This window comes from Piliocolobus tephrosceles, chromosome 14 (genome assembly GCF_002776525.5).
Source record: "Piliocolobus tephrosceles isolate RC106 chromosome 14, ASM277652v3, whole genome shotgun sequence".
Taxonomy (NCBI): domain Eukaryota; kingdom Metazoa; phylum Chordata; class Mammalia; order Primates; family Cercopithecidae; genus Piliocolobus; species Piliocolobus tephrosceles.
This window is the reverse complement of record NC_045447.1, coordinates 58,002,127-58,016,130: the sequence shown is the minus strand read 5'-3', so window position 1 is coordinate 58,016,130 and position 14,004 is coordinate 58,002,127. Positions and strand designations below refer to the sequence as shown.

Here is a 14,004-nt window from a genome sequence, read left to right as displayed (position 1 = left end):
AAAACCTGAGCAGCTGGGACTACAGGTGCACCATCATGCATGGTTAGTTTTTAAATTTGTTTTGTAGATAGGGGGTCTCACTATGTTGCCCAGGCTCATCTCAAATTCCTGGCCTCCAGAGATCCACCCGCCTCAGCCTTCCAAAGTGCTGGAATGACAGACATGAGCCACTGCACTCAGCCAAAAACTCTTGTTCAAATTACATTTTCTGCCTTAGTAATGCTGCTTTCCTAGCTTCTGAGAATTTCTAAAACCCGATGGTAACTTGATACTAAAATTAAAATATGAATGTCCTTTTTAAAACTGCACAATCTCTTTGCTATTGTGAATAGTGCTGCAATAAACATACAATAGCAAAGAGATGGTGCAGCTTTAAAAAAGAACATTTGAATTTTAATTTTAGCACAGAGTTACCATCGGGTCTTAGAAATTCTCAGAAGCTCCTTTCTGCCCGTGGACACTGTGGAAGAAGCATCATTAAAGTCTCTCTTCTCCCTGCTGTTATGGCTAAGTCAGAGTCTCCTAAAGAGCCAGAACAGCTGAGAAAGCTCTTCATTGGAGGGTTGAGCTTTGAAACACCTGATGAGAGCCTGAGGCGCCATTTTGAGCAATGGAGAATGCTCATGGACTGTATGGTAATGAGAGAGCCAAACATCAAGTGTTCCAGGGACTTTGGGTTTGTCACATATGCCACTGTGGAGGAGGTGGATGCAGCCATGAATGCAAGGCCACACAAGGTGGATGGAAGAGGTGTGGAACCAAAGAGAGATATCTCAAGAGAAGATTCTCAAAGACCAGGTGCCCACTCAACTGTGAAAAAGATATTTGTTGGTGGCATTAAAGAAGACACTGAAGAACATCACCTAAGAGATTATTTTGAACAGTGTGGAAAACTTGAAGTGATTGAAATCATGACTAACCGAGGCAGTGGCAAGAAAAAGTGCTTTGCCTTTGTCACCTTTGACGACCATGACTCTGTAGATAAGACTTTCATTCAGAAATACCATACTGTGAATGGCCACAACTGTGAAGTTAGGAAAGCCCTGTCAAAGCAAGAGATGGCTAGTGCTTCATCCAGCCAAAGAGGTCGAAGTGGTTCTGGAAACTTTGGTGGTGGTCGTGGAGGTGGTTTCAGTGGGAATGACAACTTCAGTCGTGAAGGAAACTTCAGTGGTCATGGTGGCTTTGGTGGCAGCCATGGTGGTGGTGGATATGGTGGCAGTGGGGATGGCTATAATGGATTTGGTAATGATGGAAGCAATTTTGGAAGTGGTGGAAGCTACAATGATTTTGGCAATTACAACAATCAGTCTTCAAATTTTGGACCCATGAAGGGAGGAAATTTTGGAGGCAGAAGCTCTGGCCCCTATGGCGGTGGAGGCCAATACTTTGCAAGACCACGAAACCAAGGTGGCTATGGCAGTTCCAGCAGCAGCAGTAGCTATGGTAGTGGCAGAAGATTTTAATTAGGAAACAAAGCTTAGCAGGAGAGGGGAGCCAGAGAAGCAACAGGGAAGCTACAGGTTACTATTTGTTTGTTTGTTTTTCCCAAGTCATAAACAGTGAATCAAGCAAATGAAGCATAATCAAGCTTAGAGAGTATCTTCCACTAATTTCCTTGGTCTTAAGTAAGACTGACAGTAAACTGGTGGTCAACCTATTCAATGGGCTTTAACAAGTAGTAGCCACATCCAGTCAACAGTACAGGCAATCAGGGCCCCTGGACTACAGCGTATCATGGGAATTACCCCAGGGACCTATGCTCTGGGATTTGTCCTTGCTGGCAGCTATAGATGCCATCAGAAACTCATTTACACACTCTATAACCGAGATAAGGGCAGTGGTTAGTCTCTTGTCGTTACATGTTAGCTTTCTTTCCCTTTTCTAGGCTTTTTCAGATGCCCCTTTTACATTATTACTTTTAGTGTGAAAACAATGAGTGGGAAATGGGTAGGTCATACAGAGCAATAATTTCATTCCTGGGCCCCTGTCTTGCCGCTCCCTAAGGAAAGTTTTGCGCCTGGCACTCCTCTGGCATAATAACCTCTGGCAAACCCTTGGGTAATTTACTAGAGAAGTAGCAAAACCCATGGGTAATGGAGGAGTAGCAGGAATATTATGATTAGCTAACAAATTCTCAAAGTACATAGAATTTTTTTCTCGCATTAACCACTATAGCTGAGGAATATAGATTAGTGACAAAATTGTGCACTCAACAAACTCTATTAAAAGTATTTCAGTATTCTAGTTCTTTCCTAGGAAAGAACTCCTAGGAAAATGATTCATTGAGAGATATATGATTGTGTAAGTACTGAGAAACAGTCTTTCTTTTTTGCTTTTTATTTGTTTATTTAGTAGACATTATAATTATACATAATTATGGGATATAATTTGATGTTTTGATACATTTTTATGTTATATAATAATCCAATTAAGTTATTTAGTGTATTCATCACTTCATGAATTTATTATTCCTGTTTGATGAGAACATTCAAAAGCCTCTCTTCTGGCTCTTTCGTAATATCAATACCTTATTGTTAATCACAGTCACTCTACTATGCAATAGAATGCTAGAATTTATTCCTCCTATTGAATTGTAACTTTGTACCTATTGACCAACCTCTCCCCATCTTTTTCCCCTTCCTTCTTCCTTCCCCAGTCTCTAGTAACCACTGTTCTATTCTTTTTTTTTTTTTTTTTTTTTTTTGTGGAATCTCACTCTGCCGCCCAGACTGGAGTGCAGTACACAATCTTGTCTCACTGCCACATCCGCCTCCCAGGTTCAAGTGATTCTTTCTATTCTTTGGGAAAGTGCATTATCTAATACTCAGGTGCCTCAGATTTAATGGTGGTAAATCTCACTCATTTTATGAAAACCAAATGAATACTATCCTAACAATGGGTAGAAAGCAAGATCAGCTCAACTTCATGAAAATATGACTATAAAACCATTCATTATTGCCAAGGGTTGGAGTGGAGTTGAGAGAAAGATGCATTATTTTAAATTGTATTTTAGGTGACAGAACAGGAGTCAGTAATGTTCCAGTTTGGAGGAATTAGAGTTAATTGGTTAATTGATTGATTTGATTCACTCAAATTTATTGAATGACTGCTGTTTCAGACACTGTATTTGGTTTTGGGAAAACACAGATAAATTAGGCTTAGATTTTCCCTTAAAATGTTAGTAGTCCTTGGAGAAGACATGTAAACAAATGAATATAATGTGATACATAGTCCAGTCAAGGCAGGTAGGAAGGTCTAAGTACAATTGAGTGGTCAATTTCACTTCAGGGAAGGGCAATGATCGAGAAGATTTCCCAGGGAAAGTGATGCTTGGGCAAATAAGCATTTTACAGAGAGACAAGGAAGGATAGGGCATCCTGGACAGAGGAAGGACTGTGTACAAAGGCCAAATGACATGTGACAACACTGTACCTGAAGGAAACTACCATCAGGCAGAGCTGAAGTGGTGGCACATGGTGAAGTGCTAGTTACTGGTCCCAGCCATGGCAGCAGTGTAACAAATGCCTGCCTCTGGTGCACAGCGAGATATTAAGATTCCTCAGAACAGTTCATATATTTTATAAACTAAGATAGACATTAACAGAAACTCATAGAATCAATAAATGCAAATGTAAGTGACATAAGAGGCATTTTGTTCAGCATAGTTATTGATTTTGCCTGACCCAAAGGATTTGAATTTGGGAAGATGTAGGCCTAGAGTAGCTGTCAGTTATCTTGTGATACATGGGCCTTGAAAGCAAGGTAGAGGGACACAGCAGACAGATGGGGGAAGATTAGGTCCTGGTGATGTGAGTCAAGCCACTGGATTAAGCCACATCTGAAACGTCTATTTCTGTACTCTTCAATTACAAGAGATAAGTTAGTTTGAATTATTTGCTTAAGTCAGTTTTTAAAAAATTCAATTGCAACTTAGGAGATACATCTGGCCTCTTCATTTTACAACTTAGGAGACTAATATCTAGTATGACAAAGTGGCTTGCCACCAAATGGCTGGTTAAAAACTGAGACTAGGACCCAGGTCTAATGTCTCAAAGGCCAGGCTTAGAAATATCTAGCTTTTTTTTTTTCCAGAGTCTTCCTCTGTCGCCCAGGCTGGAGGGCGGTGGTGCAATCTTGGCTCACTGCAAATTTTCAAAGCATCTACATTTGAGGGCCTAAGTATACAAGTACCTAGAAATCTATTTTGCAGCAACTATATATTTGAGAGTGTGATTGAGTTTAGTTTAAAGATGACATTTTTTAAGTGGTAGTGCTGTCAAAAGAGCATTGCACTGAATCAAGAATCTGGCATTCTGTGTTCATAGCTCACTTTTGCCACTAATTATTTTTGTGACCCTGGGTATTTCTTTCTGGGACTCTGTTTATTGGCTATGAGTATCTCTAAATCTTCTTTATCTTCTACGATTCTAAATAGAAGTCCACTCAATTTTCAAGTATCCATTATGGATTTTATATATTGCTATGTATCCTGACAAAATCTTCCTTTTGAATTATTTTTTATATTAATGAGTTCAACTTCACAAATATTTACTGAACACCAATTATGAGCTAGGTGATGTAAAAGTGAATAGTTATTTCTAGTCAGTATTGCTTACTTACTTTTGTATTTCACAGTAGCAGTTTGATATTGTTTGTAGTTCCAAAGCATTAGACAATGCCTTTTAATCTAGGACATGTGGAATCTTCAAATAAGAGCAGAATTGCAAAGAGTGTTAGACTGTCACTTTGCATCAGTCTGAGAGGCAATACCATAAGTGTTCAGCAGTCAGAGGGAGGGACAGAGGAAACTCCTGAGCAGTGCAGGTGGATTAAGAACTAAAAATGCCTCAAAAGCACATTCATGCCTGCATATCATTGGGTTTGGATCATAGGCCTTGAGAAGATCTGTACCATCACTGTGGGTAACTTGGGCCCATTTACAGTACTTGCCTCTGAGGGAAATAAAAATTTGCTAACAGTTTTCTCTAAATGACATTATTATAAGCACTTAATTGCTTGATAGGTTTTTTAGATAATTTTTATAATGAAGCAATTAATTTGATTCACCAAAACAAGTTTCTAGTTTATGTAAAGACCAGATCTGGCCTATTTTTTAGCTTGTCTACTTTTGAGTAGTTCCAGTGCTTGAAAATGACCCTGAAGCTTTTCAATCTCACTTGAAGAGTCCAGGGGAGGGGCAGAGACACTAGTTATGCAGTTTACTACAGCCAGGTTCCGTTTCATCTCTAATAATTTTTGCCTGTGTGAGCCTGCACATATAGCTTAAGCTATCTAAGCGTTAGTTAGTTTTGTCATAAATCAAAGGGGAATAGTGATATCTCCCTTCAAGGGTTGCACAACATGGTGGTTATTTATAGCACAGCCAGAATAAATGTCATTAGATAATATAGTCTCAGTCAGGTTTTCCTTGGACCATGTTTTAGTGACATATTAGACTCCAGAGAAGCAAAATGCCAGGAGCACAAGACAGCCTAACTTCTGAGTTGATGTGCAGTGTGAAGATGCTCCACAGGTTTAGAATTTCAGTTGACTAGAAGAATAAGTGGTAGAATTTGTCCCCGGTTGACCACTATCTTTACTTTGTGTCTTTGGGGAAATATTTAAGCTCTCCAGACTTCTATTTCTTCATGGTTAAATTGGGAATAATATTCCTATTTCATAGAAATTGAAACGAGATAAATATGAAAGTGTTTATGAGAGTAGAAATCATGAGTGTGAAAGTTCATGCTATTATGGCACAGTTGATATTGAAAGTTGATATTACAGACCATTCCTTTTTTGCACAGTGAAAATTGTTTTATATCCATATTGGCCCCTGTCACATATTAAAATATTATTTTCTCTTATTAATTTCTGTGAGAATAATACTGTCTTCATACTTTTATAAAGGGACCTAGAAAACCAGTATTTGTCTAATGATTCAGGCTAAAGAGTAAAAAGGAACAGGTATACTCTTGAAAGTAGATGGCTATTGTCAATATTTTTCCTACCAAAAAAGCAATTCCTTCCCTGTAAAGAGCTGTTACTGTTTAGAGCAATATTTTCACAATTCAGAAAGATTATCTGACCATAACTGATCCCTGCAAAATATTTTAAAAGCACTGTGCATCTAGGCTGGGAAGTATGCAACATTAGCAAAAATCCCCTAGCATTTTCACACCAAGCCATGTGTATTTAATATATACCACCTCAAAGAGGAACATTACCACCCTAGCACTATGAGTGAGGTGAGACAGAGAGATTTCTAAGAATATATGGGTGTAATTTTCTGTTAACTGAGAATGATTGACAGTTCGTGGAAATCTGCCTCCAAAAAACCTGTTTTGCAGCACCCTTAGTTTTATTTGATATGAAGAAACTGCCTGTTGTTTTGACCCATTTAGCTACTAGGAACTCTATTTACTACCCTAACTGTCTAAATCCCTATGGATAAATTAGGCAGTATGTTTATTTTAGTTTACATTTATTTTCAAAACCAGTGTTCCTTTGACTGTTCTTACTATATGAAATAAGATATATTGAAATAAGGTCATGTAAATAAAAATACATGACCTTATTTCAATGTTCAATATTAGATCTAGACTGTACATAGATCTAAAGTCACTGTACATACCTAGATAATTTTTTTTTTTTTTTTTTTTTTGAGACAGGATCTTGCTTTGTCTCCCAGGCTGGAGAGCAGTGTTATGATCAGAGCTTACTGCAGCCTTTGCCTCCTGGACTCAGGTGATCCTCCCATCTCAGCCTCCCTAGTAGTTGGGACTACAGGTGTGTGCCACCACAGCTGGATAACTTTTGTATTTTTTTTTTCTTTTTTTTTGAGACAGAGTCTCACTCTGTCACCCAGGCGGCAGTGCAGTGGCCAGATCTCAGCTCACTGCAAGCTCCGCCTCCCGGGTTTACGCCATTCTCCTGCCTCAGCCTCCGGAGTAGCTGCGACTACAGGCGCCTGCCACCTCGCCTGGCTAGTTTCTTGTATTTTTGTAGAGATGGGGTTCCGCCATGTTGCCCAGGCTGGTCTTGAACTCCTAGGCTCAAGTGATCTGCTCACCTTGGCCTCCCAAATGAGAGGCATTACAGGTGTGAACCACTGTGCTTGGCACCTAGAGGATTTCAATAAAATTTGAGGTCCTGTGATTTTTAAGATCACATTTCCAAAGGAAGGAGTTTTGCTTCATTTCAAATGCATGGACAATAAGCAACTATATTGTTTTGGTAAAACTAGTAGTCCCAAATAAGAAAAAGGGCCTACTAGTCCCTAGTAGTCTAGTCCCTTGACTAGAAGAAAAAGTCAAGCCCAATTTATTTTATCTGCAGGACTTGGTTTAAGGGGGATTATAAAACTATCACCACATAAAGTCTTGATGAAGAGGACATAGGGGGAGGTATGTAGGGAGTACTTCAGAGATGCATCTGGTCACTCTCGAATACATAACACATTTATGTAAATATATATGTAAGTAAACTTCAGATTTCATGTATTTGTTTCCTTTTGTTTCCCTGTTGAAAATCTTTATCCAAGCTGTCAATCACAGCACACTGCTCATGTAGAAGGCACTGCTGAGAGCTGGAAGCTGAGAGTAAAGTGGGCTGGGGAGTGACTTTCTTGAGACTATTCTGCTTTTCTTGCACTTTACTAGGTTCCTGTTCTTCCCCACCCACTACCTCTCCTGGGCACTGATTCCAGGCAAGTGAGATGCATATCTGTGCACTATGGTTAAGTGAAAGCCTTGTCCTGGAAAGCTCTATCTGGTTTCTCTTATGCCACACAGACCAGTTTGCCATGAAGGCTTTCATAGGCTCTGATCCATACTTCAGACTTCAACTGATCTGCTACTGACATTCTAGACTATTGCTTCTCCAAGTAAAGAATGAGGATACCATTGGTGGTGGAAGAGAGAATTTTAGGTGGTACATAGACAAATGTTTTTATGGTGATTGTTATGTATTTTTAATTCATGTGAGAAAAATGTTTTCCATTCATGGTAGCAATATACAATTTCTTCTTTAAATACATTTACTTAAAAAATGTGAGTTGATTTAAAGAGAAATATTAATAAGACTTCTGGAGAAACTCAGGCATGACAAAAAACATGAAGGTGACATGTGAGTAGTTGAGATTTAGAAAGTACTGCAATGTTGCAGACTCTAGGCTACCTCCCTCCCTATCACCAGGTCAGTTAACTAGTTGAATTCTCTCAAGTCAGGATGTCTTTGCCTGTTGGCCTTTACCTTAAGAATGTCAGGCAATGATAAGGAATTACACATCAGGAGATTGTAGGAGACCTTCAACTTAAAAAGTGGTGATGAATATGAAAGAAGGAGTCATAGTATATGACCAAAGTAGAGAGGACTTTGAGACTCAGCGGTTGGGATGTAGGAGGGTTTCCTGTAAAAAGAAATTCTTAACTGGGCTTCAAAGGATGAACAGGAATTATCCTGTGGAGAAAAGGAGGAGAATGACATATGCCAAGTTTGTTTCTTAAAATCACAACCCCCAAATTGTGAGCTCTGGGTCTTCATTTGGTGGGGATGGGAAGCACCAGGCTATCTGTGACTTCTTTCCTGACACGGGCTTTCAAGTGCATGTAACTTGACATTTACGATTTCCTCTGCAAAAGAAGAAAGGAACAGGGTGATGGTGCCTCTATCATCAGTTGCACTTATGGGCGCAACAGCAAAGGAGGTGGGACACCTAAGGGACAACCGTTCATGTGAAATTGAGCAGGGATGAGAAGAAATTCCCCTTTGTATTTCATACATCCCAGAAATGAACCACTTTATTCTTTGGGACTGTTAAAGCAGAGAAACTACACATTTCTAAGAATGGGGGCTCTGCTCAAATCTTTGTACTACAGTACAAAGAAGGGTGAGGGCAGGAAGCAGTGGTGATCTTGCTCTTTTTGGAAGAATTTGTGTCTGTCCTTTTAAAGTCAGGTATGATTGATAGGAAAGTGAAGTACTGGCATACTCAGATTGGAGTTGTTTTTTTTTTTTTCTTTTTTTTTAAATGGAATCTTGCTCTTGTCGTACAGGCTGGAGTGCAATGGCATGATTTCAGCTCACTGCAGCCTCTGCCTCTTGGGTTCAAGCAATTCTGTCTCAACCTCCCCAGTAGCTGGATTACAGGTGCCCGCCACCACGCCCATCTTAAATTTTGTATTTTTAGTAGAGACAGGGGCAGGCTGATCTCGAACTCCTGACCTCAGGTGATCCACCCACCTCGGCCTCCCAAAATGCTGGGATTACAGGTGTTAGCCACCACACCCAGCCTGAGCTTAACATAAGCAAAGAAATAAAAATAATATAATCTCTTGAAATAGCAAAGAACAGGGTTGTCTAATCAAAACATATAACTACATATTTTTAATGGCCACATTACAAAAGTAAAGAGAAACAGGTGAAATTAATTTAACTTTAAAAAATATATTTTAAGGTATACAACATGATGCTATGAGTAAAATGGTTATTACAGTGAAACAAATTAACATCTCCATCATCTTACATAGTTACCGGCTTCCCTTCCCACTCCCAAACCCTCATTGCAAGAGCAGCTATAATTTACTCATTTAGCAAAAATCCTGAATACAATACACCGTTTTTATTAGTTTTTTAATTTATTTTTTTGAGACAAGGTCTCACTCTGTCACCCAGGCTGGAGTGCAGTGGCGCAATCTTGGCTTACTGCAACCTCCACCTCCCATGCTCAAGCGATCCTCTCTCCTGAGCCTTGCGAGTAGCTGGGACTACAGGCACGGGTCACTACATTTGGCTAATTTTTGTAGAGACAGGGTTTCACCATGTTGCTCAGGCTGGTCTCTAACTCCTTGGGCTTAAGTGATCTGCCCACCTCGGCCTCCCGAAGTGCTGGGATTACAGGCGTAAGCCGTCATGCCTGGCCTACAATGTACTAATATTAACTATAGTTGGCAGTTTGGGCATTAGATCTCCAGACTTGTTCATCCTACATATTTGCTACTTTGTATCCCTTGAGATACATCTCCCCATTTCCTCCACCCACCCTACCTCTGGTAATCACTATTTTATTCTCTATTTCTGTATATTTGGCTTTTAAAAAAATTCCATATATATGTAAAATAATGCAATAGTTTTCTTTTTGTATCTGGCATATTTTACTGAATATAATTTAAACAATATACTTCATTTAGCTCAATATATTTAAAGTATTTTAACATATAATGAATGTAAAAATATTGAAATATTTTGCACTTTTTTCATGTAAGTATTTAAAATTTGGGGTATATGTTACAGTACATGCCATTTAGGACATTAAGTTACCACTGGAAATAATATTTAGATTTTATAACATTTGTAGTTGAAAAAATAGATATATGTATCCAAGTTGTTCTCAACATACTTAAAGTTTTCCAATAACTGAATTAAATATCAGTTTAATATAAATAATTAGGTTAAATGAAAAGAAAATTTCAGTTCTTTGGCTCCGTTAGCCATGGTTCAGGAGCAGAATAGTCACCCGAGGCTAGTGACAACCCTTTTGGATCATAGGAAAGAAGAAGAAAAATCAAAATAATTTTTCTTGGTCACTTTTAGCTCCTTTTCTTCCAGGATGATTATGGAGCTATGAATTTCCTATGAAGCTGGGTGATAAAAGCACATTGGACAAAAACACAGCTTCATTCTATACCAGGATCCATCACTGATTAGCTGTATTATATTTGTCTATACTGTAATTTAAGGAGAATGATACCTGCTTCTGTATCTTGTTGGGTTTTACAGATGATGTATTGAAAGTTCAATAAAATCTATAAACAATAAATATCTGTGGTTTGAATGGTCCTCAGATATCTTGACCAATGATCCTCAAATGCTTAACCATAGACCATTTTTTTCCCCCACATGACACTGCTTCATATTTTTAAGGTTTTTTTCACCAAATATTTTATTTAATCCATCTTCAAGCCCTGAAACTTTTTTTCTCCCTCAGACATGACTTCAACTTTACTATCCTGGTTCCTTTCTATTGAATATGTTTTGTTTGTGTCTATATTTCTTATTATGTCTTGAACTGATTGTACTTACGATATGATTTGACTAGCATAAGATAGAATAGGGCAGTCATCTTCTTTGATCTAGACTAGATGCTATCCTTCTATTAATGCAGTTGCTAGTTTTGTATTTGCTTGATTTCAAATTTTTTCTTTTTTTTTTAGATTTTGATAGCCACGGTTACTTGACTCATATCAAACTTATCAGTAACTAAAACCCCCATTTTCCCTCTTCCTGTTCTTATTTGACTAGTTTTGTTGCACTTTCTGAAATGTCTCTCACTTGTTTTTGACCAAAAAAATAAAAATAACATGCCATTGATTCTGTGTCTATACTATTTGAGGCAGTTAGGCCTTTACTTACTCCTTCCAAGATTTTAAGCAGTGTTGCATTCAATTTCAACAAGAGGAATAAAAAGGCTTGAGAAATCTTAGGGAAGTGTGTCTCAAGCTTTGGCAAGCGACAGATCTGCAGGAGATCTTGTTAAAATGCGAAATTCTGATTCAGCAGGTCTGGAGTAGGGTCCAAGATTTTACATTTCTAGTAAGTTTCTATGGATTATGTTTTGAGCAACAAATTCTTAGAGCGTCTGAAAGGTTTTTAAAATAACTGATCTCCCTTCGACATCTTCTTCATTAGCAGTAAAATATACATCTTCTCACTCTGTAAATCAGCTCTGAGATCTTTTATAATCTTAGCTGAGGTTTGGATATGCAGTTTTGAAACTCTTATTTGCTTAAGAGAAGGAGCCACGTATGATCTTCTTTTGGATTTCCCCATTGTCTGGTAAAATGAGGAGCATTACTAAATGGCACTCACTTTTACTGAGTTTGTTTGGATTCCCCAGAGAACTGAAAAACGTCACCATTATGGAAGTCTTATCAGAGAGATGGGGAGAACTCACCCCAAAGCAGTTGTCAATATCTGGAAAATATTTTTCTAGTTGGCCTTATATTTCATTTCTATTTTCCTCAGTTCTAATCAGTTTATCACAATTAAAAAGAAACCAATGAAAAACATAAATATTGGAGATCATTTAATTTCATTGGAGGCTGGAAAGGAGACAAGGGCTGAAAAAGGGGCCGGGTGCAGTGGCTCACGCCTATAATCCCAGCACTTTGGGAAGCCAAGGCGGGTGGATCACCTGAGGTCAGGAGTTCGAGACCAGCTTGGCTAACATGGTAAAACCCCATCTCTACTAAAAATGAATACAAAAATTAGTCCGGTGTGGTGGCACCTGACTGTAGTCCCAGCTGCTTGGGAGGCTGAAGCAGGAGACTTGCTTGAACCCAGGAAGTGGAGTTGCAGTAAGCCGAGACTCTGCCATTGCACTCCAGCTTGGGTGATAGAGCAAGACAGAATGTGACAGAGCGAGACACCATCTAAAAAAAAAAAGAAAGAAAGAAAGAAAGAAAAAAAAAGGCTGAAGGGTGTGCTGGGTCTCGTCCTGGGTGAGGGAACAACTTGTGGAAAAGTGAATTGAGGCCTATTGGAATGTTTGGGGCTCCTCAACACTGTTTATACTCTGAGATACAGACCAAAAGTGAGGTAAAAAGCGAGTGTTTCCTTTTTTTCAGAATAGGACTTTACTCCAGATTTTCTTACTCTTCTCTTGATTCCTTCACCATCCTTGATCTGCATTCACCTCGGATACCCATGTCCCTTCTCCACTGGCAAAGCTTGTTTTCTTCTTAATCTTCTTGTGTTCATCTAGCCTCACATGGCATTTGTCACACTTCTTTGAAAACCTACTGTTTGTCAAAGTGTCTTTCTAGTAATCCAGATACCTCTCCCCCCATGCCTTTGGTGTGGTTTTGGTAGAGTCATACAGAGCAGCAATGCCTTATGAAAATGAATTTGACAGAATCTGCCTGTTCATCAAAGGAGGCCAGACAGGAGGTGAGAAAAACGAGGTGTGTCCCACACCAGTCTCAATGAAGCCTTTTGGGGTGTCTTGTGCTCTTGACTAAATCTCAGATGATACTGAATAAATAATTACCAAAGGCGTGAGCTGTTAAGGAATCCCAGTTTGGCTGGCTCTGTGCAGTCAGATGTAGCCAGCCCTGTTTATGTGTGAAAGGATTGGGTTTTCCCCAAGCTGTTTGGTAATGTTGCAAGAACAGACTTTCCCCTCCCTGGCTCCCTGGAGTAAAATGGCTGCCAAAGTATTTTGGAACAGAAACTTAGAAATGTACCGACCACTAGAAGAGAGTAACAAGGGTCCTTTGATATTTTCCGTGTTCACTATGATCAAGTTGGCATCTATTTCCTTCTGAGCTAAAGATTCTGAGCTATCATTGGCTGATGTGAGCTTGTGACCTAGCTACTTCTGTTCAGAATACACTGTGGAGGGGCGGTGGGGGCAGCCCTGTTTGGATTGAGAGTCTTTAAGGAGAGCTTTTCAGATGAGTTCTAGTGGAGCCCATAAGGGAGAAGAAAACTAAACACAATGTGTGGTCCTGTGTTCTACTACACCACTCTATGGAAATGGGCTGTTGGGAGGAAGACTATATTTCTGACAGTTTACAGAGCCAAAAACCTGTTGAAGGCTTTTTGTAAGGTAGTAGAGAAAATGGCAAAACCTTTAAAACTAAAGGGAAATTATTTGATAGTTCTGATGACCACAGGCCACCAGACTGCTGGGCCATGGAATTACAGCAACATTACAAAGAAAATAGGAGGGTGGGCTGAGCCGGACTCAGAAACTATTCCAAATGTACTGTGACATTTTAGGAAGCTAGTTCTTTTTATTTGAAATATTTTGTGGTTTTTTGCATGAGAATTAGCCTATGCTTCTTAAAAATATCATAAAATGCCAGTTAGCAGAAAAATAAACAGTTTAATCTCCAGTTCCACTACCTAGAGTCAACCCTTGTTCATACTGCAGTACGTTTTTTTTCTTTTAGTTTTTTCTACGCTTTAAATAAAAACATAATTATGTCAGTATGGCAA

At 39.0% G+C, this 14,004-nt stretch overlaps 1 protein-coding gene across 1 annotated transcript; it reads left to right on the top strand.

The window, feature by feature from the left end:
- Positions 1 to 503: 503 nt before the first annotated feature.
- Positions 504 to 1,491, top strand: LOC111537209 (heterogeneous nuclear ribonucleoprotein A1-like). The gene has a single exon (XM_023203875.2). The coding sequence runs from the start codon at positions 504 to 506 to the stop codon at positions 1,464 to 1,466; it is 963 nt and encodes a 320-aa protein (XP_023059643.1). The 3' UTR covers positions 1,467 to 1,491.
- The last annotated feature ends 12,513 nt before the right edge of the window (positions 1,492 to 14,004 follow it).

What these genes read in the sequence shown, in the direction of transcription:
- LOC111537209 (XM_023203875.2), top strand. Translation starts at nt 504, where the DNA reads ATGGCTAAGTCAGAGTCTCCTAAAGAGCCAGAACAGCTGAGAAAGCTC.